This window comes from Capricornis sumatraensis, chromosome 2 (genome assembly GCF_032405125.1).
Source record: "Capricornis sumatraensis isolate serow.1 chromosome 2, serow.2, whole genome shotgun sequence".
Taxonomy (NCBI): Eukaryota; Metazoa; Chordata; class Mammalia; order Artiodactyla; family Bovidae; genus Capricornis; species Capricornis sumatraensis.
In genome coordinates this window covers 207172244-207199378 of record NC_091070.1, presented here as the reverse complement: position 1 = coordinate 207199378, position 27135 = coordinate 207172244, and the positions used below count along the sequence as shown (strand labels likewise).

The 27135-nt window shown below is 51.2% G+C and overlaps 2 protein-coding genes across 2 annotated transcripts in view; both read left to right on the top strand.

Moving 5' to 3' along the window:
* The window catches only part of LOC138072704 (bone morphogenetic protein 8B-like), a 38541-nt gene that overhangs the window by 5940 nt on the left and 5466 nt on the right, over nucleotides 1-27135 (top strand). Inside the window, exons 2-4 of the mRNA XM_068963796.1 lie at nucleotides 9677-9866; nucleotides 10292-10440; nucleotides 26800-27000. Of these exons, the coding sequence (XP_068819897.1) occupies nucleotides 9677-9866; nucleotides 10292-10440; nucleotides 26800-27000 (540 nt within the window). The remainder of the gene's footprint in view (nucleotides 1-9676; nucleotides 9867-10291; nucleotides 10441-26799; nucleotides 27001-27135) is intronic.
* LOC138072703 (succinyl-CoA:3-ketoacid coenzyme A transferase 2, mitochondrial-like) lies at nucleotides 12261-13798 on the top strand. Its single transcript, XM_068963794.1, is given in 3 exon segments — nucleotides 12261-12926; nucleotides 12928-13565; nucleotides 13567-13798. Coding segments are annotated over 3 exon segments (1536 nt in total).

The window sequence follows — 27135 nt, the reverse complement described above, 5'->3', positions numbered from 1 at the left end:
AGCATAATACGTGGGAGCTGATGTATCACATCCTGTTTCTGAGCCCTTGCTCACATTGTACCCTCTGCATAAAATATACTTACCTCCATTTCTTCTAAAAAGGAATGGGCAGGGGTTTCCATAAATCTGACTCTTCCTACCCTGCTCCTCTCAAGGAGACAGACTGCTTCCTCACCCTTGATCACTCGTATTTCTCAGGATTTGCCTGTATGATCTGGGGGCACATCTAACCTGTCTTTTTGCCACCTCCCCCCAGGAAACTATAAATAACCTGAGAACAGGGACCAAACATGAGTCTCATGGCAAACCAACCCCCCAAACAAATCCTGCCCCCGACCCCTGTGTGGTCAGCTCTCAGGGCAGACTGGCGATGCTGAGGGAAAGAGGCATCGGAAGGCAGGGAGCACCGAGAGCCAGGGGAAAAAGCACAGAGCAGGGCCTGCCTCCCTGTCTGTGCGGATCACGCTCCCTACCCAGGACCCGAGTCCCCGCAGAGCCCTGCCTGGAGGACCGTGGCCTCAGGAGGTCGCTCTCAGGCACCTGTTGATGGAAGAACCTTGTGAACAGGTGACCCCCCCATCCCAGTATCGCCACCAGAGCAAGTCCAAGTCCACTCATTTCACACAGGCTCCAAGTCTGCAATTCCACGTGAAAGACCCCAACCTGACACCCGACGCCCGGCGATCCTCTGCCCCCTTGGGCCTCAGTTTCCTCATCTATGCAGGGTGGCCCCGAAGGCCTTTCCAGCTCCCACCAAAGAATGTGCCCCCGCCCTCCCCACCCGCTGGTGGCCGCCCACGCCCCACCCCGGGGGTGAGGCAGGCTCGAGGAGGGAGCACACGGCCAGTCCTCACAGGCACGCACTCCCCGCGGGACAGAGGGCGTGTGTCACCAAGGCCAAGTCCTTCTGGAAAGCCCCACAGTTCGGGTCTTTCCTGGGTTGACCTGGAGGAGCCGCATCCTCCTTGCTCACATCTCCTGGGATCTATTTTTGGCCGTGGCGGGCTTGATGTGGTGCGGCGGGCGGGTGCCCCTTTTAATTTGGTCTCTGAATCTGACTGAGGTCTAGATGGTAATTATGAGCATGGAGCCATTTATGGAAACAGGCCCTGAAAAAGTCAGTAATGAGAACTGACTAAAAATGCCCCAGAATGAAGCAGCGCTGAGATTCCTGGGTGGGAGGGAACCCTTCAGGAGGCAGAACTGGGAGGTGATGGAGTCCGAGGCTCCCCTGGGACCTGGGGCTGCGCAGACTGGGTCTTGTCTTAGGTCTGAGGGGCCCTTTGGCCTCGATACCGGTGGGACCAGCCAGACAGGCCCAGCCCGTCTGCCTCCAGGGCCCCGGGGGAGCCTGTCCTCCTTGTCAGGCTGTGAACAGAGGCGAGTCCCTCAGCAAATAGAGAACATGGGTGGCTTCAGATGGAGGCCCGAGGTGACCTGGAAGCCACTCCCAGACCAGCAGGACCCCCCAGTTCAGGGGCTGCACTGCTGGACACTGAGTCACTGTCCTGGGGACCAGGGGTCCTTGGGAAGAGGAGCCAGACAGCCCCTCTCCGGGCCCAGGGGACACGAGGGGCTGGACGAGCAGACCACCGAGGCTTCCCGTTTCCACCCAGTTGTTCAGTTTCTGCCTCCAAATTGGTCACCGTCCAGAGGACAGATAAGCCAGAGATGGGGACCCCGGGACAGGGAAAGGGAGAGACTGACAGGCTGATGTGTGTGGGGTCAGGGGAGGGCAAGGGGGCTGTTACAGCTGGACTGAGAAGAAAGTAGCCTTTATACTTGGTGGGATGGGGCAACCCCCGGGAGAGGGCTTCAAGGAGGGTCTCCGGGGAGGGTGTTTATACCAGACGGCCCAGGAGACCATGAGGATGAGCCGGGCCAGCTCAGGAGGCCTGGAAGCAGAGCCAAGCTTAAGACCCTACCATGGGCCCTGAGGGGCTGGGAAAGGGCTTGAGGGCAGGAAAGACTGTCAGGACAGGAGATGGCATTTTCTTTTTAAAAAATTTTATGGAAGTATAATTTATTTATAATGTATTAATTTCTGCTGTACAGCAACCTGATTTAGTTAAATATATACACGTGTCTTTTTCAAGTTCTTTTCTCCATTAGGTTATTACAGAATATTGAACAGAGTTGGCTGGGCTGTACAGTAGGTCATTGTTGGTTATCTATTTTAAATATAGTAGCATGTACATGTCAATCTCCAGCTCTCAGTCTATCCCTCAAACTAATATTTCCAATTCAAGCTTAGGATTATAGACTTTACTTAAAAGCTTTTTTTTTACATTTTATTTTTCTATTTTCTTTTGCACTGAATAATTTGGTCCTAACGACATTCATGTGATCGTTGCTGTTGTTCAGTCACTAAGTCATGTCCGACTCTTTAATAGGTATAGAATAACATCATCATCATAGCAATATGCTTACTGAAAAGTTAAGATTCATTTTTAATTTTGTCCTTAAGCTATTCTCCTAGGAATATACAGGCAAATTACTCGGTTTGAAAATTACTTGAAATAATTCCTCACTGTGTGGTTAAGCCACCAACTCAATACACCCACCATTTGTTTACTTTATTTTGCGTTTTAGTGTTGGGTATTACTTTTCAGTTTTATATTTTGAATTATTTTTGTTTTATACTTATGTGAAATAGTTTACAAAATTTACAAAGCAAGGGACATTTGGAGAGACCTAGCTTCCATGCCTGTCTCATACACTATGTCTCTGCTCTCTTCCTCCCACAAAAGGTAACTACATTTTTAAAAATTAATTCATGTATTAATTTTGGGCTGTCTGGGTGTTCACTGCTGCTGGCGGGCTTTCCCTGGTTGCAGCACGCAGGGGTGACTCCCTGGCTGCAGAGCCAGGACTTCACACTGTGGGGCTTCTCTGGTGGAACACAGGCTCTAGGGCCCTGGGCTCAGCAGTTGCGGCACACAGGCTTAGATGCGCTTCGGGATGTGCAGTCTTCCTGGACAGGGATCAAACCCATGTCCTCTGCATTGGCAAGTGGATTCTTTACCACTGGACTACCAGGGAAGTCCAACTAATTATTTTTTTTTAATTGAAATATAGTTGACATACAACAGTGTGTTAATTTCAAGTATACTACACAGAAATTTGACATTTGCATACATATGAAGTGATCACCATAAGTCTAGTAACCTTTTGTCTGCATACAAATTTATTATAAAGTTATGACCATATTCTTTATGCTATACATTATACCCCATGACTTACTTATTATAACTGCAGATTTGCACCTCTTAATCCCTCCATCTGTATCACCCACTCCCACTATTTTTAATAAGCTTTTTGGTTTGTAGTCTATCTCTCCATTTAAAGAATAAAATGCATATATATGTACATATGACATGTATGCATCTTTATGTTTATATTTTTAATGTATTTATTTATTCTTCGTTGCCCTGGTTCTTCATTGCTGCATGGGGTCTTCTCTAGTTGCAGCAAGTCTGGGCTACTCACTATTGCGGTTTGCAAGCTTCTCATCACTGTGGCTTCTCTCGTTGCGGAGCGCGGGCTCTAGGGCACATGGGCTTCCGCAGTTGTGGCACGTGGGCTCAGTAGTTGCGGCTCCTGGGCTTCTAGAGCACAGGCTCAATAGTTGGGGCACATGGACTAAGTTGCTCGGCATCATGTGGGATCTTCCCAGATAAGGGATCTAGCCCGTGTCTCCCGCTTTGGCGGGCAGCTTCTTAACCTGTGTGCCACCAGGGCAGCCCCTAATATTTGTATTTTGACATGTTCTTAGATAAAAGGCATATTGTCTGTACTGTTCCTTCCCCTTATTTCTTTTTAAAATAAAACTCTCCTCTGGAGATCACTTTCTTGCAGAATATAGATGATCTCTTTGTTCTAATTTACAGCTCTTTAGCACCCCATCATGAAGAGGTACCATGGTTTGTTTATCCCATCTCCTACTGATAAACATTTGGATTGTTTCCAGTGTTTTTCTGTAACATATCACAAAATTGGGCTATAACAAATAGTCTTGTATGTACATCTTTTTGTGTTGTACCTTTGGGACAATTTTTAAGAAGTGAGATGTCTAAGTCAAAACATGTATCATTTTGCTAAATGTTGCCAGAGTCCCCTCCATGGGGATTATGCCATTTTGCCTGCCTGCCTGCCAGCAACACATGAGTGCTTGGTCTCATCTTAGAGTGTCTTAATTGAAAGATTTCTCCAAAGTACCGCATCTAAAGTAACACCACACTGAACTGGAACTATAACTCCAATTTTTAAGATAGATATATCCAGAAAAATAGAAATCAATACAGACATATGTTTATGCATGGGTTCGGATTTGTTGCTGTCATTCAGTTGCTAACCCATAGAGTAAATTAAATGTGCATGAACCCATAATGATAGAAATAAATGAATGGATAAGTATGGGAGGAAGAACGAGTCTTCTTTTCAAAGAAATTCCAATTAATAAATGTAGAGCAAAAGAAGGAAACAGAAAATCACTATTGCAGATAGTGCAGTAATAATCGCTACAGGCAAGAGCCGCTCCTGGTGCTAAATTAGTGGGCAGAAGTGTGGGGGAAAGCAGGGTATATGCACAAATCTCAGTGTTTCTCCCTCAAGATGTATATCATTTCCAAAAGAAAAATAATGACATTACAGTGAAGATATGTGGCAGATACCACCTTAACCAAAGAATTAGTAATCACTAGTAATAATACACAGAGAAGGCAATGGCACCCCACTCCAGTACTCTTGCCTGGAAAATCCCATGGATGGAGAAGCCTGGTAGGCTGCAGTCCATGGGGTCGCTAGGAGTCAGACAAGACTGAGCGACTTCACTTTCACTTTTCACTTTCATACATTGGAGAAGGAAATGGCAACCCACTCCAGTGTTCTTGCCTGGAGAATCCCAGGGATGGAGGAGCCTGGTGGGCTGTCGTCTATGGAGTCACACAGAGTCAGACACGACTGAAGCGACTTAGCAGCAGCAGCAGCAGTAATAATACATGTTGACATTATGTCATTCGATTTGATGTGCTCGGAAGGGGACATTATATCCATGGTATTCTTCTCCAAAATCTGTAACTTCGATTTAATAATGAGAATGCAAGAACACATCAGATAAACCCAAACTGAGGGACCGTCTACCACATACCTGACCGATGACCTTCATAATGGCAAGGGCATGAAAGACAAAGAATGGCTTAGCACTTGTTACAGGTCAGAGCAGATCAGGGAGCCCTAACAAGGAAATGTGATGTGGGATCCAGGGTGGAATCTTGGAACAGAAAAAGGACATAAGTGGGAAAACTGGCAAAATTCTAGAAAGGTCTATAATGTACTTAATAGTATTGTACCAATATCAGTTTCCTGGTTTTGAACACTATGCTGTGGTTTGGTTATGTAAAATGTTATCATTAGGGAAAGCTGGGTAAAAAATATGGAAAGTCTTTAACTGTTCTTGCAACAATTTTTCTCTTAATCTCAAGATCAAAAATCACTACAAAATGGAAGTTAAAAGCATAAAGTGACCCCACATACCCTCTTTGCACCCCCTCTTGCTGTCCTTCACAGGGCTCCTCCCTTACAATGATTGTCTGTTTTCTACCTGATTTCCCCACTGCGCATAAACTTGACGGGCACAGGGGCTGGCCTGGCTTGTAGACTGCAGTTTCCCCAGTACCAAAGTACTGACTTGCATACAATAAGCACTACTTTCAAATGTGTTGCATAAATGAATGAATTAATGTTCCCAGATATGCCCAGGGAAAAATGAATGGAAAATGAGTGTTCTTAGAAAACCTCCAGAGCGTGAGAAGACAGCATAGGCAGGGGTCTACTCCCACGTGCCCAAAGGTGAAATTATGGGACACTCCACCCCCATGCAAGATTAGGAATTCCTACCCTAGATTCTGCAGATGGAAAGAATAATTTACTACCCAGAAACCTTACTTCAAACATCAGCAGTCCCCCCCAGGACATTCACAGAGACAGGATTCCTGGCAGGACTTATCTCAGATGGCCAGGAGCCAGAACATAGGTCAGGCAGGGACCACCTCCTGCCCTGCGGCACACCCACCTGTCCCCCTCTCTGCCTGTCTGAATCTGCCAGGGGACCTGGGAATGAACTTCCCAACTCCACAACCAGCAGCAAATTTTACCGGGAAAACCCAAGAAATCACATTGTACAGACCTTGGCCTTTCCCCTAAACTCCCTCTACAGAGCATCCCACAGCTGCAGCAGGGTGGGAAGCAGGGTCAGGTCAACTCCGAGGTGGGGAGGTTATGCTGTTTTTGCAGCACTGGATGGTGGAGGACCACTGCAGTGGAAAAAGCCCAGAGGAGAGCCAGAACTCCTGGGTTCTGTCTCCACACGTGCATAAAAGTGGGAGAAGACTGTGTGCAGTGATCTTTCTTCCTTGGGCTCTAATGTTCTGGAATCATCAGCACGTTCATAAAGAAAATGTTGCTTTATGCCTGAGCCAGATCACAGTGGACGCCCCCACTGGCAAGGCAAGGGGCCTGCCTCTCCTGGCCTGGGCATTTTTGGGAGATTCCAGACCTTGGTTAGAGGGGAAAGTGGAGGCTGGGCATGAGTGTGCACTGATAAGGAAATGCTCCTGAATAATCAGAAAGAAGCATGTGCCAGGCCACCACCAAGTGCAGCCACAGAAGCAGACAGGGCTTTGGACCCTTCCATTTCATTTCTGTATCAAATGGTCATTTTGTAGATGTGGATTCTGAAACCCAGAGGATCAAGTATCTTCATAAAGGTCAGGCAGGTGGAAAGGAGGCTCTTTGAAGCCATCCATGTGCCTTTCAGTTGCACTGATATATTTTTATGTGAATCTTTCATTCCATAATTTATTTAGAAGAATAAAGCTGAGTATCTGTCTTTCATCTTCGGTGGCTCTTGAGTCACACATGAAACCCCCATTGGTGCTGGCAGGATGTTCTTACTTTGTTATGTCTGTTAGGTGAGGAAATTAGGGGTCAACACCCCTCCCACCTCCTAAGGAATGGCCATCGCTACTATCCCATGATCCCTGCCTTTACAAAGCCCTTTCACAGCCCTGTGTGGAAAGGATCCTAGGACATCCCCGCCACTTCCCAGATGAGCAGACTGAGGCCACCCACAGGAAGTACCTGGTTACTACAGAGTCAGGGCTAAGACCAAAAGCCCCAGTTGGAGATCAGGGCATCTACCCCGCTCAGTGCTGTTTTAGTGGCTAGAGCAGGAGCAGCCAGCCCGGGAACTACCATATGGAACATCCCAGTCTCAATAAATCCTGCTCCTTAACACCGGCATCTGAGAACCATCTTCCCTAATCCACAGAAGCCACTGCTGAAAAACCATACATCCACAGGTTCCAGCAAAGAAAGTGGGGCAGGGCAGCCGGGGATGAGGGGAGGGCTCTCCTTCGGCTAGTGACAGTAATGTCTGGTTTATGGCCTCATCTCAGAAGTTTTATCCATTTCTGATGAAAATCATTTTCTTAAAATGTCCCACCACTACTGCTTGCCTGGAACAGCTGGGACAGGCAGTTTCCTGTGCGGGAACTATGGGGTGGGGGTTGGGTGGGCATCGCTTTCACACACCCACAGCTCAGAAGCTGGGAGCTGAGGTCAGTCCAGGGGAACAGGGCTCTCTGGACCCAGCACATGTGGGCCCCAGGTCAGCAAGGGAGGGAGGCCACAGAGCTTGGTGCCCTCGGAGCTGGCAGGTTCGTGGTTATTCCCTCAGTCCTGGATCCAACGTGAGTCAGTGTTAGGCCTGCAGACAGGTTCCCAGGGACCCACCTGTCAGCCCCCTCTTTGCCTTGGGGGCAGATACACTTAAGGATGCTTTGAGAGGGGTCCGGTACAGGGCATGGCTGGGCGACCCTTTTTCATTCTTGGGGTCACTCCCTGGAACAGCCAACAGCCTGGACCTATTCACCCTGCAGATCAGGGCTGCTTCCATAGCCACATGACAGAGGTGGTCTCTGCAGTTACCTAATCCACGGAAATTGTCCCCAAAGCTTTGTGTGTGTGTGTCTGTAGGCAGGAGGGGACTCGTGTGGTGATATTCATGGCGAGCATCACTCAGTGAAGGTTCAGAACCCTGCCCTCCACGCCCTGCCTGTGTGGGAGGACCTGGATCTGCCCTTGTCATGCTGCCCACGAAGCAGCCTGGCTGGTGGGTGGGCATTTGCTGCGGGTCCAGCCCCCGTCAGACGATGGGCGTTCCGTTCCCTCCTCCCTGGTCTGGGGATGAAAAGCCCATCTCCTTCCCAAACGCGTGTGTCCACTGGCCCCGCCCAGCGCAGCTGTTTGCCCACCCCTGGGCCAGGTCCCCACCGCGAGGACAGGAAGTGCTCCCACATCCGCCTCCACCACCAGCCTGGAGGCTTGTGGTCACTGAGTCCAGTAGCCAGAGAGAGAATTTTTAAAAAGACTCACAAACATGTAATTAAAATCTCAGTGTTGGTTTTAGGGGAAGACTTGGGGTGGCTCCTACCCCTGCTTTGTGGAAACACAGATTTTTAGTGTTTGAAAGTGACAGGAGGCTAAAGTGAGATGCCCTAAATATACTGTCCTGGGCATTTCCGGCAGCTGGGGAAATGTGGGGTTTACTCCACTCCTGCGGTCTCTTGCCCAGACTGAGAGCATCCTCGCCACCAGCCTGCCTCGGGTCCCTGCAGTCTGGGCTTTACCCTCGCCTCCGCACATAGCTTCCACCCTCAGACCACGACCCCCTGCTGCCCAGAACCCTGGCCCTCCACTGGTCAGAGCACAGCCCACGCTCCGAGGCCAGGATTCCAGCCCTTGCAGCTGGACCACAGCCAGACTCACACCACGAGCCCCAGCTCTGCACACCTGTGCGTAGAGGTCCCCTCTGCCTAGAAAACCTGTCCTCCCACCTTCTCCACCCACCAAGACTCCATCCTGGCCTTCAAGGCCAGTTCAGGTGTCACCTCCTCCAGGAAGCCCCCTCAGACCACGCCATGGGACCCTACAACTTCCCCAGCCAGCATTTCCAGGAGCTATTCCCCTACCATGCCTCTTCCTGGTCCTTTCCCTCAGACCCCCCTCCCTCTTTCCTCTTGTTCCTGTCCCCCTTTGCTGGGTGTTCTTACTGTCTCTCCCTGCTGGTGCCATTGTCCCTCGGCTCTAGACCTTTATTAACGCTGGTTCCTGCCTCTGTGGTTTCTTCTCCCTTGACATCATGGCACATCCACTCTCACCCCAAGGCCCAGTTCCAAAGTCAGCTACACACCCAATCTCCCCTCACCGGCCATCCAGACACCAGCAGGCTCTGGGAGCCCTCGTCCCACTCAAATGCATTCAGCTATGTCTCTTTTCAGCCTTGGGTCTGAGTCTGTCTCCCCAGAGGAGGGACCTGTCCTGTACCCCATCTGTGGGTCTAGTAGGATGTGAGCAGGGCAGGCTGAGTTTAGGGCTCGGGGGCCAGACGTGGACTCTGCCCTGTGGCACTGCCACGTGGCACTGCCACATGCCGGGTGCTGAGCCAGGCATCTCACCACACAGCTCTCGGAGCCCTCTGAGCACCCAGGAGGCAGAGCTGGGACAAGCCTGTTCTCGAGGGAGTCAGTCCTGCCAGACTGCCCAGGCCCCCGCCTCCCACCCTGGAGCCGGAGCCCGAACCTCGAGTGACCGCCAGCCCCGCTCTGTCTTGCAGTGGAGCGTGACCCTGCCCTGGGCCACCAGGAGCCCCACTGGAAGGAGTTCCACTTTGACCTGACCCAGATCCCGGCCGGGGAGGCTGTCACGGCCACGGAGTTCCGGATTTACAAGCTGCCCAGCACCCACCCGCTCAACCAGACGCTCCACATCAGCATGTTTGAGGTGGTCCTGGAGCAGTCCAACAGGTGCTTGCCCCACACCACACCCCCCCATACACCTGCTCAAATCTCTGTCAGAGTGTCTGGCCCAGCCCTGGGGTGCATTTCCCAGAAGACAGAAGGGGAGCTTCCTGGGCAGCCCACCCTCAGAGAAGAAAGATGTTTGGCCCAAGGCCTCGTCTCACTGTGGGGACAGGCCAGCATCAGTCCTGGATTCAAGTCCCCAGCTGTCTTGGCTGTGGGACCATGGATGGGTCACCGAACTCCTGAGCCTCAATTTCCCCATCTGTACACAGGCTCCGTAACACCTTTGTAGACAGTGAGATAAGGCCTGAAAGGCACCCAGGCCAGAGCCAGGCGGGTGGATGCCCCAGTAATGGTCCCCCGGCGGGCACTGGAAACACAAAGGCAGCCGTGCTGGCCCTCGGTTAATTGTTCTTTCGTGTCCACAGGGAGTCTGACTTGTTCTTTTTGGATCTTCAGACGCTCCGATCTGGGGACGAGGGCTGGCTGGTGTTGGACGTGACAGCAGCCAGTGACCGCTGGCTCTTGAACCGTACCAAGGACCTGGGACTCCGCCTCTATGTGGAAACAGATGATGGTAAGACAGGGGTCAGCATCGAACCTTCCCCTGGGGCTCCTCCAAGGAAGCTGCTGGCAGCAGACACAGCTGGAGCCCCCTCATTTGGCCCCGGAGGGCTGGCCTTTCTCAGTCGAGGGGACTCAGTGGGTAGAGGGCCAGGGTTCCTCAGTACGGGACAGCAGTAGGGCAGGTTGCTTGCGTTTCCAGGCCTCAGTTTCCTCACCTGTAAAATGAGGATTCGTGCCTTCATTCATTCATTCAGCCGGTGTTTGGGGGAGAGCCTCTTTTATCCCGGAAGTGGGACTAGAAACCCTGCAGGTGGGCCCACGTTGGTGTGTCTGAGGTGCAGCAAGGGGCCGCTGTGGCTAGAGCACAGAGACCCAGGGAGCGACTGTGAGGAGATTGAGAGAAGTGACCAAAATATAAAGTATGAAATCAGTGTTATTTTTTTTAAGAGAAGTGGAGGCTGGCAGGATCTGATTCAGCTTTTTTATAAAACAACCCTCCGAGACGCTCCCCCGCACGGGGGTGTAGCCTCTCCCCTTCCTTCAGTGTGGGCTACAGTTAGTGACTTCCTTCCAAAGTGTGCACAGGCCAAGGTAGTAACTTTAGGGGGAAACCTGAGTGGCACCCCCTCAGCCAGGTACTTGGGCTCCCATGAACATCTCATGTAGCTCCCAGACACCCTTGATCTGACAAGATGAGAACACTTCACCTCCGTGGTCTTCATCCTCGAAACCCAGAACCCCAGTCTCACCATGAGAAAAACACCAGACAACCTAAAACTGAAGTACATTCTACAGGAAAAAAGACACTGAGAAATGAATTAAATCTGAGTCAGTCATGGTGTTTAGTAAATAATAAGACACCAATATTGGTTCATTAGTTGTAACAGCGGTACCACAGTCATTTAAATGTACTTTCCAGGTGAAACTGGGTCTGAGCATGTGAGAACTCTGTATAATCTTAGAGTATTTTCTCTGAATCTCAACTATTGTAAAATGAAAAGTCCATTTATCTTATGTACAAAATAAATATCCCCTGATTAGTGGGGAGAGTAGACTGTGGGGGACAAGAGCGAAGTCAGAGAGGCACCAGAGCCCCGCAGGGTGGAGGTGGGAGCTGGGGTTGGGGGAGCTTGTCCAGGGAACGGAGGAGGGTGCTTGGAGGAGGCGCCGGTGACAGGACTGAGCCAGCGGCTCTTTTATTTATTCATTTATTTTTTAATTTATTAATTTTTATTTTTACTTTATTTTACTTTACAATACTGTATTGGTTTTGCCCAGTGGCTCTTTGTAACAGGTTTGGTGGTGTTCTTGCCCGAGGTGGGGACAAACAGAGGAGGAGCAGGTTTGAGGCAGGAAGGCAAGAGGTCTCCTTCGGCGGGGCTGTCGTTGAGGCCCGGCTTGACGTCCGTGGAAATGTTGCAGGACCGGGAGCGCTGGGGACACAGGTGTTGGAGCCCGTGCCCCGGGGGTGGAATTTTGGGGGGTGGGGGCGACGGGAGTAGCGCGCCTGGGAGGAAGGGTGACGATGGAGAGGGCAGGAGGCCGGCGCCCAGGCTTCCCGGGAGGGACGTCGCCTCGGGGTCTCCGAGCGTCAGGCCCGGGATCCCTCTGGTCCTCCAGACGATCCAGGCGGTCCCGCCTCCCGCCTTCGCGGCCCGGGAAGCTCAGCCCCTCGGGCCCTCGGAGCGCGGAGACGGAGCGGAGCGGCGGGAACCAGCCGGGCGGGCGCATCACGGCTGGGCGCCCCCTGCTGTGTGACGCGCGGGCGGGGACGCGCGGTTGCCTCCTGTCCCCGCCGGGCCCGGAGCCCGAGCCGGAGCGGAGCGGCCGATGGCGGCCCTGCGGCTCCTGGCGTCGGCGCTCGGGCGCCGGGTCCCCGCCGGCCGCTCGGGGCGCGCGCTGGCGAAGGGTGGCGCGTGCGGCTTCGCCTGCAGCGCCCGCGCGCGCGCCAGGTTCTACACGGACCCGGTGAAGGCCGTGGAAGACATCACTGATGGCTCGAGGATCATGATCGGGGGCTTCGGGCTCTGCGGGATCCCAGAGAACCTGATAGGGGCGCTGCTGAAGACCCGCGTGAAGGACTTGACTGTGGTCAGCAGCAACGTGGGGGTGGAGAGCTTCGGTCTCGGCCTTTTACTGGGGACCAAGCAGATCACCCGAATCGTCTGCTCCTACCTGGGGGAGAACTCGCTCTGTGAGCAGCAGTACCTGGCGGGTGAGCTGGAGCTGGAGATCACGCCCCAGGATACCCTGGCCGAGCGCATCCGCGCAGGGGGCGCCGGTGTGCCCGCCTTCTACACCCCCACGGCCTACGGGACCTTGGTCCAGGAGGGAGGCGCACCCATCAGGTACTTACCAGATGGCCACATCGCCATCCTCAGCCAGCCCAGGGAGGTGAGGGAGTTCCATGGGCAGCACTACCTGCTGGAGCATGCCATCACGGCTGATTTTGCTTTGGTGAAAGGGTGGAAGGCCGACTGGGCAGGAAATGTCATCTTATAGGGCCAGCGCCAGGAACTTCAACGTGCCCATGTGCAAAGCCGCCAGAACCTCCGTGGTGGAGGTTGAAGAAATTGTGGACGTGGCGTCCTTTGCCCCAGAAGACATCCATGTTCCTAACATTTATGTAGATCGCATAATACAGGGGGAAAAATACGAGAAAAGAATTGAGCGCTTAACCGTCCGGAAAGAGGATGATGAAATATGCACGTCTTCAGATAACATAAGGACACGGATCATCAAGTGGGCAGCTCTTGAATTTGAGGACGGCATGTACGCCAATCTGGGCATCGGCATCCCTCTCCTGGCCCCCAACTACATCAGCCCCAACATCACCGTGCACCTTCACAGTGAGAACGGGATCTTGGGCTTGGGTCCCTTTCCATTAAAAGAGGAGGTGGACGCGGGCAAGCAGACAGTCACCCTTCTTCCCGGGGGCTCTTTTTTCTCCAGTGATGAATCATTTGCCATGATTCGAGGGGGACACATCAACCTGACCTTGCTGGGAGCCATGCAGGTTTCCAAACATGGTGACCTGGCTAACTGGATGATACCCGGCAAGAAGGTGAAAGGCATGGGGGGTGCGATGGATCTGGTGTCCAGTTCTAAGACGCGAGTGGTGGTCACCATGCAGCACTGGGAAGGCCAGTGAGGCCAAGATCGTGGAGAAGTGCACCATGCCGCTGACTGGGAAGCGGTGCGTGGACCGAATCATCACCGAGAAGGCCGTGTTTGACGTGCACAAGAAGACAGGACTGACCCTGATTGAGCTCTGGGATGGCCTCACAGTGGAGGACATCAAAAAGAGCACGGGGTGCCCCTTTGCCGTCTCCCCAAACCTCAGACCCATGCAGCAGGTCAAAATGTAGCCCGAGAGTGAACCTCGGTCCCAGAGTGTGTGCTTCTGCCTTCACCTCCCAGGACTGCATTCCAAGGAAGCCACAGTCACATTTGTACATTTCACCAGCATCCTGCTGGCTTTGTCCTGTCATCCCAGGCTGCCTGCCCCTGGATAGCCTAGGTTCTCTCAGGAGAGACATGCCTTTAATTAAAAATGAAAGGAAAACAGACACTGCCTTGTATGTCCTGTGAGTTCTGAGAAAGCTGTTTCCGTCACCCTCCTCACTGTCTGTGATATTGTTACTGAAAATGCAAGTCCTATGCCTGATGCACAGTGAGGCCAAACAATACTAAAACATTGGAGTTTGGAACAAAGAAAAGTTTATTACAGGGCCATGCAAGGAGATGCAATGCTCATGCGCTAAGAACCCTAAAAACTTTCAGCAAAGCCCTTTTATAGGCAAGGCGAGAAAGGGTCCTGGTTAGTTGTTACAAACTGCTTGGTGACTGATCCTTTGCTCTTGAAGTCAGGTCATTGTCAGGTAAGGATGTTCCTGTAAGTGAAAGTGAAGTCGCTCAGTCGTGTCCGACTCTTTGTGACCCGGGGACTGTAGCCCACCAAGCTCCTCCGTCCATGGGTTTCTCTAGGCAAGAATACTGGAGTGGGTTGCCATTGTAAGCCTCTATCAAATTCTCTGCCTGACAAGAAAGGGAAAGGTCCCAGGGCACAACTTTCACCCGCCAAGGTCTCAGTCCTGGCTAAGAGGATGCAGCTTTCAGTTGGCAGTGCCCTCAAGGCCAGGTTCCCAGACTCTGCCCAGCTATCATCACTGAAGGAGCCAGGCACCCAACCCAATCAGCTCTCAGGCTCCTCAGGCCACCCAAAGAGGGGGGAGATCAGGTCCCACAAACTGCAACCCAGGCAGACTGCCGCTGCGGTCTGGCCACAGAGACAAGGATTGGGGAGAAGATCACCACTGCCTCGAGGCCTGGGCCAAGGCTAGTGGATGGCCTTGATGACGGCTCTGGAGCCCAGCAGGATACAGCCCTCAGTCTGTTCCCTGGGCACCCCGGCTCACGTGCTGGCTCAAGCCTGGGTGAGCTGGAGGGCTTCCTGGAGAAAGCCAGGATCCCCCTGTTACCCCCCTCTCCACCTCATGACCATCACTCCACTGTTTTCTGAATCCCTTCATTAACTGTCCTTTCTTGACAATTAGAGGCTTGTAGGCAGGGCCCATTGGAGAAGGAAATGGCAACCCACTCCAGTATTCTTGCCTAGAGAATCCTGTGGACAGAGGAGCCTGGTGGGCTGCTGTCCATAGGGTTGCATAGAGTCGGACACGACTGAAGCAACTAAGCATGCATGCATGTATTGGAGAAGGAAATGTGGGGTCTCCATCCAGGATGGAGAAGCCTGGTGGGCTGCCGTCTATGGGGTCGCACAGAGTCGGACACGGCTGAAGCGATTTAGCAGCAGCAGGAGGAGCAGCAGCAGCAGCTTGCGGGGCCTGTTATGGCACCAACCAATGACTGAGCAGGACCAGTAATGGTCACTCATTGATAGTTGGTTGTTTATGGGGGAGGCCCACCGAGGCACCGACCAATGGCTGAGCTGGACCCGTTGCTTGGTAACAGGATGCGGAGTAATGAGAAGCAGCAATGGCTGCAAGTTAGAGGCTGACCTCACTGCTCTAGTACAATATTTATCTTAAATTCTTTGCCGCTTGAGATGATCCCACAGTAAGGGTTTCATTGAAGTGTCTGCTGTCATAAATGGATCCTGAAATGTAGGGGAAAGTAATGGAGGAGAAACTGTTACGGAGCACAAGTTCTCTCTGCTCACTGCTTGATGGATCAACCAATCCAGAGACAAGTTTTAGGGGCAAGGAAGAATGACTTTAATAAGAAAGCTAGCAGGCCGAGAAAATGGGAAACTAGCGTATCAAAAAAACCATCTTGTCCCAGTCCCAATTTGGGCCCCTTTTATGCAGAGGAGGGGGAGAGGACTACCGGCAATGCCAACCAATGGCTTGCTGGAACCACCAACAGTTGCTTGTTGCAATAGTTCACTTAGGGGAGGGTCTTGGAAGAGGGACACACTGCAATGCCGACCAATGGCTGAGCAAGTCTGCTATAGGTTGTGCCTGTCCCGCCCCTGTTCCCCGCTGTCAATGTCCATTTCACAGTCTTGTGGTAAAAAGGGACGAGGATCTTTCTGACTACTTCCTGTTGAATAGGGGCGATGAGGGGATGATTCTGAAATGGAATTGATCAGCTTTGGGTTGAGAATATTCGTTAAAATTTTATTAAGCACTACAATTCTTTATCTTGAGACTATTCCTTAAAATTTTAGTAAGCACTACAATTCTTTATCTACAACTCTTTGAACATAATGAAATCCTTCTATGAAAGTTGAAATATTTTTTATTTGGGGCTGCATCAGGTCTTAGTTGCGGCACATAGGACTTTGTCGTGGCCTGCAGAATCTCCCGTTGTGGCACACAGGTTCACAGATTTCTCTCTAGCTGTACTGCATGGCATCAGTAGTTGTGGCGTGCCAGGCTTATTTGCCCCACAGCATGTGAGATCTAGGTTCCCAGGGATTGACCCCACATCCTCTGTATTGGAAGGCAGATTCTTAACCACTGGACCACCAACCAGGGAAGTACCTACCATGAAATTTTAATCTCAGTATTTACCCTTTTCAAAGAGTAACCTTAAATCTTCTAAGGGTTCCCAAACCCGTTGCTCTCTAGGTCTCTCAGGAGTTGGGTCATTTTCTCCCTTTTTAAAATATTTATTTGGTGGTACATAGGACCCAGTACCCTGACCAGGGATGGAACCCAGGCCCCCTGCAGTGGGAGCATAGAGTCTTAGCCATAGGACCACAAGGGAAGTCCCAAGAGCTGGGTCATTTTCTGATGACTATGGAGCTATCTTAACCCAAGTGTGATGAATCCATGGCTTTACTCCAGCTAAACTGACAGGTGAATGCATGGTAAGGATCACATGTGGGCCTGTGCACTTGCAATCAGCTGATGCTCAGGCCCTTATTCTCTCTGGGTTGGTAATGAGAGAAAACTCTCTTGGTCTCCAGATGTGAAAGGATGCGAGGCTACCTCAGGTGGATAGTCAGACCTGCTGGAAGCAAACTCATGAACAGAGATTAGTATAGTGCCCAGAGTTTTCACATAATTGGCAACTGCTAGATCTTTCAGGCATTTATAGATTCTCCTGCCCGGGCAGACATCTGGAATGACCACAATGATACAATATTTCAGACAGGCTTAATTAAGCCTACTTCTGGGAGCCACTCTGACTAGTAGCAGGGCAACTGGCAAGGCTGTATCCCAAATTAAATTAGTCTCTTCACATATTTTAGCAATGTTCCTTTTTAATGTGTGGTTCATTTTCTTGTTTTTTTTTTCTGCTGATTGTGTTCTCCAGGATGAATGTAGCTTCCAAGTAATTTGCAGTGCCTTAGACACTTGTTGGGTTTTGCTAGAGACAAAAGCAGGCCTGTCATCACTTTGAAGGGAGTGAAGCAGTCTGAATTGGGAGGTTATTTCCTTAAGGAGGGTTTCCCTTATGGATCAGATTTTGGGTTTGATCCCTGGGTTGGGAAGATTCCCCTGGAGAAGGGAACAGCTACCCACTCCAGGATTCTGGCCTAGAGAATTCCATGGACAGAGGAGCCTGGCCGGCTACAGTCCATGGGGTCGCAAAGAGTTGGACACAACTGAGCAACTTACACTTTATCTTTCCTTAAGGAGAACCTTAAGCATTTCAGAGGCTTTTTCTTTCCTGGTGGGATATGCCTCCACATACCCTGAAAAAGTGTACACAAATACTAGCAAGCATCTGAAATTTCCTGTGACTCAAAGCGTTTGAGTGAAGTCTGTTTGCCAGACCTCAGTGGGGCGGGCTCCTCGTGTTGAGTCCCTATCTGGGGAGGTCTGACAGCAGTCTTGGGGTTATTTTTCACATAAATCATGCAATTTTGAGTGGCTCACTGGATGGTCCTTTGTGGTTAGGCCCCATTTATGTATTTTTGCACTCCATAGTCCAAGCAAGGGGCTCAAAATCATGTTCCTTTAAAGCTTCATAGAGGGTCTTTACTATGAACCCATAGTTCAGGATCCAAATCCAACAGAACACTGCAATTCCCAGAAACCCCCTGAGTTGTCTGTGACTCTTGGGTGTTCCCAAGCCTGTGATTACCTGCAGGCAAAATGTCCATGGGACAGGACAAAACTCAGATACGTGACTTATTGCTCACGTGCTTGGGCCTTTTCCTGGGAGACCTTATATCCACAATCGGCCAAATAATTCAGGGTTCTTATGGTATTTTGTAGACACTTATCATGTGTAAGTCTTGCTAAAAGCATATTGCCCATATATTGGAATAAGAGTTTTTCATCCAATATTAAGTTTCTCAGGTCCTTAACTAACATCTCCGAACAAGGTGGAAGAGTTCTTAAGTCCTCGAGGCAGGACTGTCCAAGAATACTATTGGACTCTCTGTGTTTCTGGGTCCTGCCATTCAAAAGCAAACAGCTGCTGTGGTTCTTCTGCAATAGGGATGCAGAAAAAAGCCATCTTTCAAGTCCAAAACTAAGAACAAGTTATTTTCTCCCAGAAGAGTTCTGACCAGTGTGGATTATGTTGGGCTTCCCAGGTTGATCGGTGGTAAAGAATCCACCTACCAATACAAGAGATATGGGTTTGATCCCTGGGTCAGGAAGATGCCCCGGAGAAGGAAATGGCAACCCACTCCAGTCTTCTTGCCTAGGAAATCTCATGCACAAAGGGGCATGGTGGTCTGCAGTCCATGGGTTGCAAAGGAGCTGGACATGACTTAGCAAATAAGCAACAACAATGGATTAGGTACCACAGAGTGCAAATCTTGAACTATTTCATTAATAGCCCTTGAGTCTTGGACGAAGTGATACTATGTTGAGTTTGGCATTTAAAATTTTTTATTTATCTTCATTTTTGGCTGCTCTGGGTCTTCCTTATTGCGCTTTTTTCTCTAGTTGCAGCTGGCAGGAGCTACTCTTCTGTTGCGATGCAAGGGCTTCTCACTGCCGTCACTTCTCTTGTTGCATAGCACACACTCTGGGCTCAGGGGCCTCGGTAGTTTCAGCACTCAGTCTCAGGAGCTGTGCCTCACGGGCTTAGGTGCTCCCCGGCATGTGGAATCTTCCAGGACCAGGGATTGAACCCGTGTCCCCTGCATTGGCAGGCGGATTCTTACCCACTGCACCACCCGGAAAGTCCAAGTTTGGCTTTTTGATTGGGCGGTTGGGGTGTTATTTGGGGACCTGCAATGTTTAGTCAGTCCTGTTTTAGGAATTTTTTCAAGAATTAGCTGAACTCCCTTTTGGGTCTCTTGCCTCAGAGAGTATTGTTTTAAGTTAGGTGTCCCAGTGTCCCTTTTTAATGGGACATGTATTAGCCATGCATTTTTGCCCTTCCCTGGGGTGCCATCAGCCCATATTTCTAGCCTTACCTTTTTTTAGACCTCAAGGGCAGAAGCGGTGGGGAAGAGCTCTGTCACCTTTTCTGGGGTATCCATGAGTGCCATCTGTAGCTTACAGCATGCTCTGGTGGGCCCCTGATGTCAAGCTACTTTGACAAAAAAAGTTGCTTGAGCATTTAATTTACAAACTAGATCTCAACCCAAAAGACTGGACACACTGTCATATATAAGAAACTGTGTTTCAGGATGAGGTCACCTAACTGGCATTCTAGAGGTTTGTAAGAAAGAATAATTTTGTACTTTTCCAGAAACTCTTGTGACCAGGATGGACTGAGATGTTTTCTGTGTCACCTTGGTGTCTACCAATCAGAAAGTCAATCAACTTGTCCCTCACTGTCAAAGTTACCTGGGACTCTGCGGGGAAATTGGCATTGGACACCTCAAGTCTAAGGGAGCCCCCAGGCCTCTTCATTCATCATCAGAGTGTTCCTCTCTTTCTACCAGATGGGAGGCTCCTGTCTTTCTTTCATTGGTTTACTCTTTAGCCTAGGGCACTCCTTCTGTGCCCTTCCTTTTTACAGTAAGCACATTGATTCCTCCCTGTGTGGGCTCACTTCTCTTCTGGGTACTTGCTTTCCAGGAATCCAACGCTGTGGCCAGAAAATTGTGTTCTGTCTTGCATCTTCTTCCTCTGACCTGTCCCCTGTTGTTGAACACCTTAAAAGCAACAGCTATCAATTGAGAAGGGCTCATTCCAAAGGCACCATCTGACTTTTGTAATTTTCTTCTTATATCTGGGCGCTTTGCCCAATGAAGGTCCTATTTACCATTCTCATATTTTCAGAGGCCTCAGGATCTGCACCAGTATTGTGCCTATAAGCTTGATAAATTCTTTCTAAAGACTCTGATGGATCCTCACTGAGTTTTGGTTGTCTCTTGAATTTTGTTTAAGTCTTTTGTCTCATCTTTCAAAGACCTGCACTTCCTATAATGCTGTAGGAGAGGCATGTCTCCATTATTAGGGTCCCAGTTGGTCTCAGCAATAAGGACTGCCAGGTTTGCTTCTGGAATTCCATCTGGATCTGCTAGATGAAGCTGGTTTGCTTCCCCTCTAACCTTGTCAAAGACTATCCTTCTTTCATCCCCAGCAAGCACCATATTCATAAGCGTATGAATGCCTGCCCAGGAAGAATCAGTTCAGTTCAGTTCAGTCGCTCAGTCGTGTCCGACTCTTTGTGACCCCATGAATCGCAGCACACCAGGCCTCCCTGTCCATCACCAGCTCCCGGAATTCACTCAGATTCACGTCCATCAAGTCCGTGATGCCATCCAGCCATCTCATCCTCTGTTGTCCCCTTCTCCTCCTGCCCCCAATCCCTCCCAGCATCAAAGACTTCCAATGGGTCAACTCTTTGCGTGAGGTGGCCAGAGTACTAGAGTTTCAGCTTTAGCATCATTCCTTCCAAAGAAATCCCAGGGCTGATCTCCTTCAGAATGGACTGGCTGGATCTCCTTGCAGTCCAAGGGACTCTCAAAAGTCTTCTCCAACAACACAGTTCAAAAGCATCAATTCTTTGGCGCTCAGCCTTCTTCACAGTCCAACTCTCACATCCATACATGACTACTGGAAAAACCATAGCCTTGACTAGACGGACCTTAGTTGGCAAAGTAATGTCTCTGCTTTTGAATATGCTATCTAGGTTGGTCATAACTTTTCTTCCAAGGAGTAAGCGTCTTTTAATTTCATGGCTGCAGTCACCATCTGCAGTGATTTTGGAGCCCCCCCAAATAAAGTCTGACACTATTTCCACTGTTTCCCCATCTATTTGCCATGAAGTGATGGGACCAGATGCCATGATCTTAGTTTTCTGAATGTTGAGCTTTAAGCCAACTGTTTTACTCTCCTCTTTCACTTTCATCAAGAGGCTTTTTAGTTCCTCTTCACTTTCTGCCATAAGGGTGGTGTCATCTAGTGAGTGGCAAAGCTAGAAGTGAAAAGTTCAGTCATATGGAAGAGGTCCTCTCAGTATGTAGGGTTATTGGGTTTTCCTATTAAACAGATCTGAAGTTGAGAATGGCTTGTGCATCCATAGAAACCCAGCTGGCTGGCCATCTGCTTTAAAGCCTCCTACGGGATATCAGCGAGCTCTTCCCTGGTGGTTCAGATGGTAAAGCATCTGCCTACAATGTGGGAGACCTGGGTTCGATCCCTGGGTTGGGAAGATCTCCTGGAGAAGGAAATGGCAACCCACTCTAGTACTCTTGCCTGGAAAATCCTATGGACAGAGGAGCCCGGTAGGCTACCGTCCATGACGTCACAAAGAGTCGGACACGACTGAGTGACTTCACTCACTCACAGAATATCAGCACAAAGAAAATTGCCCTGTTCCAGAAGTGGCTCCCAGTCCAAACTGGGTGCCTTATTGGGTCTTGAATGGTGACACCAAACCAGGTCCCTGTGCCTGGGAATTAACATGAAGTGAAGTGAAAGTCACTCAGTTGTGTCCAGCTCTTGGCGACCTCATGGACTTTACAGTCCATGGAATTCTCCAGGCCAGAATACTGGAGTGGATAGCCTTTCCCTTCCCCAGGGGATCTTCCCAACCCAGGGATTGAACCCAGGTCTCCTGCATTGATGGCGGATTCTTTACCAGCTGAACCACAAGGGAACCCCAAGAATACCGGAGTGGGTAGCCTATCCCTTTTCTAGTGGATCGTCCTGACCCAGGAATTCAACCAGGGTCTCCTGCATTGAAAGTGGATTCTTTATCAACTGAGCTATCAGGGAAGCTGGTATAGGGAACCTGTTGCCTCCTGAATGTCAGTTCCTTGCTCCAACTGCCATGCACTGGGGCAGCCAGGGCCACTTCAGGGAATTTTGAAGGGAAGATCCTCAGGACAAGTGGCCCCAGGAGCTCCTAAGGCCTTACCAGAAAATACCCCACCTGGGGCCAGCTAGCTGCAAGCATCAAGGCTCCTGGCTGGCTCACCAAAATTTGTTACTGAGCCCAAGCTAGTTCTGCTCAGGCCAATAAATTAGGAGACAAGTTGTTGGGACAAGGAAGAACGACTTTAATCAGAAAGCTAGCAGATCAAGAAGATGGCTAGCTAGTGTCTTAGAAAAAAAAAAAAAAAACTATCTTGTCCCAGTCCGAATGTGGGCTCCTTTTATACAGAGGAAGGGGAATGAGCGGGGCCTACTTTAGTGCCGACCAGTGGCTTAGTGGAATCACTAATGGTAGCTCCTTGAGTTGCTCGCTTGGGTATGGGGCCCCCTGCAGTGCCGACCAATGGCTGAGCAGGGCTGATTAGATTGTGCCTGCCCTACCCCTATTATAGAACAACACCCAGAGTCTACAGTAAGGCACTGTTTTACTAGAACCATGAAAATCTGTGTAAATGTGAATTTTTTTGTGATCAGGAGAAATGCTGTCTGAATGAAAGATGTTTTTCCTTTGGCCCTCTGACTTTTTTTCTAGGGCCTTTCATTCTGTCACTCTTTTACATGTAGCCTCACCTCCTCTGCCTCCCACATTTCTCCTTCTTGTAGCTACATGGATGTCTCTAGAAGGGAAGAAGACTGTCTAAGCAGCTAGTAAACTGGTCACAGGGGCCTCTGAAGGGGGAGAGATTGGGAGTGCTAACATTCCTCAGGGAAGTCTCCTCTGAATAAACAGTCTGCCCGTGTGTAGCCAAAGGCTGTGACTTAGGTAGGAGGGATTCTAGAAACCGGACTGATGGACTTCAGTAGGTTTTCTCATCGCAAATCATAGTGTTCCTATGTTGCCAAGATCAGACACTATACCCTTCCACTCTGTCACAGAGCCTAAACCAGCCTCTTGTTCATATTCCTTTGAAACCCGAGAGGGGCAGAGAGGTACTTCATCCTGAATCCACAGTCTCACAAGCTAAACAGAAAAAAATAAGTGTGAGTGTGTTTGTGTGTAGGGTTCAAACACAAGCCTGCTGTGGAGCTCACACTTTCTCAATGTGGCCCTAGGGTTGCACAGGAGCTTGTGGGTAAGAACACAAAGCTCCAGCTGGTAGAGGAAGGCCTTTCGGAGAGGCCTCCCTGGAGCCTCACCCTGGCTGGAGGCCCAGATCCTGCAGTGGAGACAGTGCGCCTAAAGCGAGAGCCACGGGATATCGGGACCGTCAGCAGGCGGGCAGGGGATGGGCGTCACTGGGGGGACGGTGCAGCACCTTCCGGGGCTTCTGGAGCCGAGGACCTGACTGCCCTGGGTGTCGGGAGAAGTCTTCCAGCAGCAGCCAGGACAGGCAGAGGTTTCCAGAAGGAGAGGAGTGAGAGTTCAACAGTAGGAAGAAGGAGAAGTGCTGAGTTCCTAGTTCTCCTGGTGAGGAAACAACCCGCGGGACAAAGGCGGCCGGTCACAGCTAGTTCCCTCTCAGGCCCCCAGGCGTGCTCCTGGCCACAACTGGCTTCCCTCCAAGGCCCCCAGGCACCCGGACTGCCTTTCAACACGCGGCACGAGGGTGCCATCCATGGCAGCAGGCTGAGGGTGGGCAGGGGCTGCAGGGAGGCTCAGGTGGCACCCAGGGCAGAAAGAGGCCTTGGGGAGGGATGAGAGCGACCTTGGCCTGGCCCAGGGGGAGAGGGATGAGTCCCTAGGGATGGGACGAGCAGGGGAGCTACCATGACATCCAGGCCCTGATGGGGAGGATCCAAACATGGGGGGAGGCTGGAAATGTCGGGGGCCCGCCTGGCCCAGAAGAGCAGCATCTTCATCCAGGCCTGCAGTGGGGGAGGGAAGGCCACAGTGTGGCCCTCATCTCCAGGCGTGGCCACACATCCTTGTCCCCTGCAAAGGGACGGCATGCCTGCCGGCACCCTCACAGCTCAGGTCTAGAGCGGGGACTCTGGGCCCCAGAGGCTCCTGAAGTGTCCGCTCTGCTTTCTCGAAAGGGTCCTGCCAGAGCCAGGCAGCCTGGGCACCACCACCTGGACAGTCCAGGGCTGCCCTTTGACCCCACCTCTCTGCGCCCAGGAGACCCCAATACCAGACAGTTGCACAAAGAGAAGCCTACAGTGGTCCCAGCCTTGGGTCACACAAGGTCTCCCTGGCCTGTCTATGGACAGGGCTCTCCAGGGACTCACAGGACAGGGCGCTGCACACACAGGCCCGGAGGGTTGCTGGGCCAAGGCCACCCCACATGTCCGCTGGGCTTGGAGCTCCACTCCAATGCTGCATGGATGACAGCCATCAGCCTGCCTATGTCACTCCTTGGCCACCTCCTGGTGCCCTCGGGGCCCTTCCCTCTGGGGAGGGGCTGCTGTGTGTCTTGTGGCTTCGCCTCCTCACGGGCCGGCTCTTCCTGTGACCCTCACTTGTCGTGATCCAAACTCCCCGAATGGCTTCTCCCTGGGCTCCTTCAGTGTCAGCTCCTTTCTCAGCAGGGTCATTCCTGAGTGGCAGCTCTGATGATGAGCCCAGTGCATATAGTGGCAGGTGATGTCATAGGTCAAAGTTTAGTCTCTGGTTGATTAGTTGTTCAGTCAACTCTGGCCCCTGGACTTGGGGATAACCACAGATGTTTAAGGACTGACCTTTGAGCCAGGCTGTGCTTGGGGCAGTCAATGTCCTTGACTTGTAATGTACAGTGGAGGATCATGAGACTCACTAATGGAACACATATTTTATGTGTGTGTATATATGTACACTCACTGTATCAATGCACATGTGTGTACACATACATATACTTGCATGTGTATATATGGCTGTGCATCACTATTTCAACACTGGGGTGAAATGTACATGGAAGTGGAACGCTAGGTTCTGTATTTTAGGAAACATAACCTGTAGTCATGTGCCTGTTTTTAACATAACTATGTTATATTTCCTTTAAAAATACCACAAGGAAAGAAATGAAGACATTCTATCATATTCTCATCTTTATGATGAAACCAGTAAATAACCTAAATGTCTAAAGATGAACTAATATCTAAATATTAAGCTATATCTTCTCAAGAAAGTGAAAGTAAGGAAAGTCATTCAGTCGTGTCTGACACTTTGCGACCCCATGGGCTACACAGTCCATGGAATTCTCCAGGCAAGAATACTGAAATGAGTAGCTTTTCCCTTTTCCAAGGGATCTTCCTAACCCAGGGATCAAATCTGGGTCTCCCATATTGCAGATGGATTCTTTACCAGCTGAGCCACAAGGGAAGACATTTGAAATGTTCATAGTTAAGACTTAACAATGGAGAAAAATGTTAATGTGGAAAAAAAGTTGGGAGTAAATACAGAATTCTTTGTTATGCTCACGATTTAAATTAACATATGAAAATATCCCAGGAAAATGAAAATGTTGTGTTGGAGTAGGGGAGGGATTTATGGGTGATATTTTTTTCTAGTTTTTGTACAGTCATTACCTTGCTTTGATAAAAAAAAAAAAAGAAAAAGAGGTCATTGGGAATACAAAGAGGTACAGGAATATAGTTTTATTGGTGGAGTTGACTTTTCCGGGGATAATCAGTGCGTTTTTCCTGCATCCTCAGGCTTTACGCTGATACGAATAAAATTCCACTTTTACAAGTGTCACTGCTCTGAGACTGAGGCCCCAAGCATGTCTCTGCCCGAAGCCTTTTCTTTTTTTCCTCCTTTTTAAACCACAAACCTGGTGGCTAAGGACATAAAGGGGCAAGAACTTAGGCTCTGGGATTAGATGGACGTGTTTAAACTCTGCGACTTGGGGTAAGTGTCGCTGCCTGCTGAGCCTGGGGTCTCCTTTGGGGGCTTCAGGGAACGTGAACAGCCCGCTCTTGGGCGGTGCTCAGAAGAGCAAGCGCTGAGTCCGCCCCTTCCTACACTGATCCCCGGAAAGGATGGGGTGGGAGCTCGAGCCCCAGGACAGAGGTGGGAACCTTGGTTCTGAGAGTCCCCAGCAGTGGGGCTCTGGGCCGTCACTGAGCGGCTGTTTTTCAGTGAAATGATGGGTTCAGGGTCACCGTGAAGACCGGCCGAGAGCCTCACGTGAACTGACTGACAGCTGTAAAGCACTGTTATGGCCAGAGACGCCCTCAATCGTCACTAATCCTGACCCTGGGCTCGCGAGGCCCCGCCCCCACCCCAGACGCGCCCGCTCCGGCAGGGGGGTGGGGGTGGGGGGGGGAGAGAGGGCAGGGGGGTCGGGGGGGGGAGAGCGGGCAGGGGGGTGGGGGTGGGGGGGGAGAGCGGGCAGGGGGGTGGGGGGGGAGAGCGGGCAGGGGGGTGGGGGGGGGAGAGCGGGCAGGGGGGTGGGGGGGAGAGCGGGCAGGGGGGTGGGGGGGAGAGCGGGCAGGGGGGTGGGGGGGAGAGCGGGCAGGGGGGTGGGGGGGAGAGCGGGCAGGGGGGTGGAGGGGGAAGAGCGGGCAGGGAGGTTGACGGGCGGGGGCTGGACTGGGGACTCGGGTCTTCAGAGGAGGAAACCCAGGCCCAGTGGGTCCCTGAGGCCTCAGCCTCGAGCTCCTGGCCAGCCCAGAGAGGTGCCCACTGTGTCCCCGCGCAGCGCCCGCCCTCGAGTGACCCCTCTCTGCTCTCTCCATCTCAGGGCGCAGCGTGGATCCTGGCCTGGCCGGTCTGCTGGGGCGACAGGCTCCGCGCTCCAAACAGCCTTTCGTGGTCACCTTTTTCAGGGCGAGCCCCGGCCCGGGCCCCGCCCGAGCCCCGCGGGCAGCGAGGCCCCTGAAGAGGAGGCCGCCGAAAAGGACCAACGAGCTGCCGCCCCCGAACAGACTGCCAGGGATCTTCGGTGAGCCTGGGGACGGAGTGGGGACGGAGCCCCTCTGGCCTCAGCGCGGTCAGGCCCACGGTCACCCCGCCGCCTTTCCTGACACCCTCTGCCCTGCCCCCTGCGGAGCGGCTGCCCCACAGTCTCCAGGGCTCT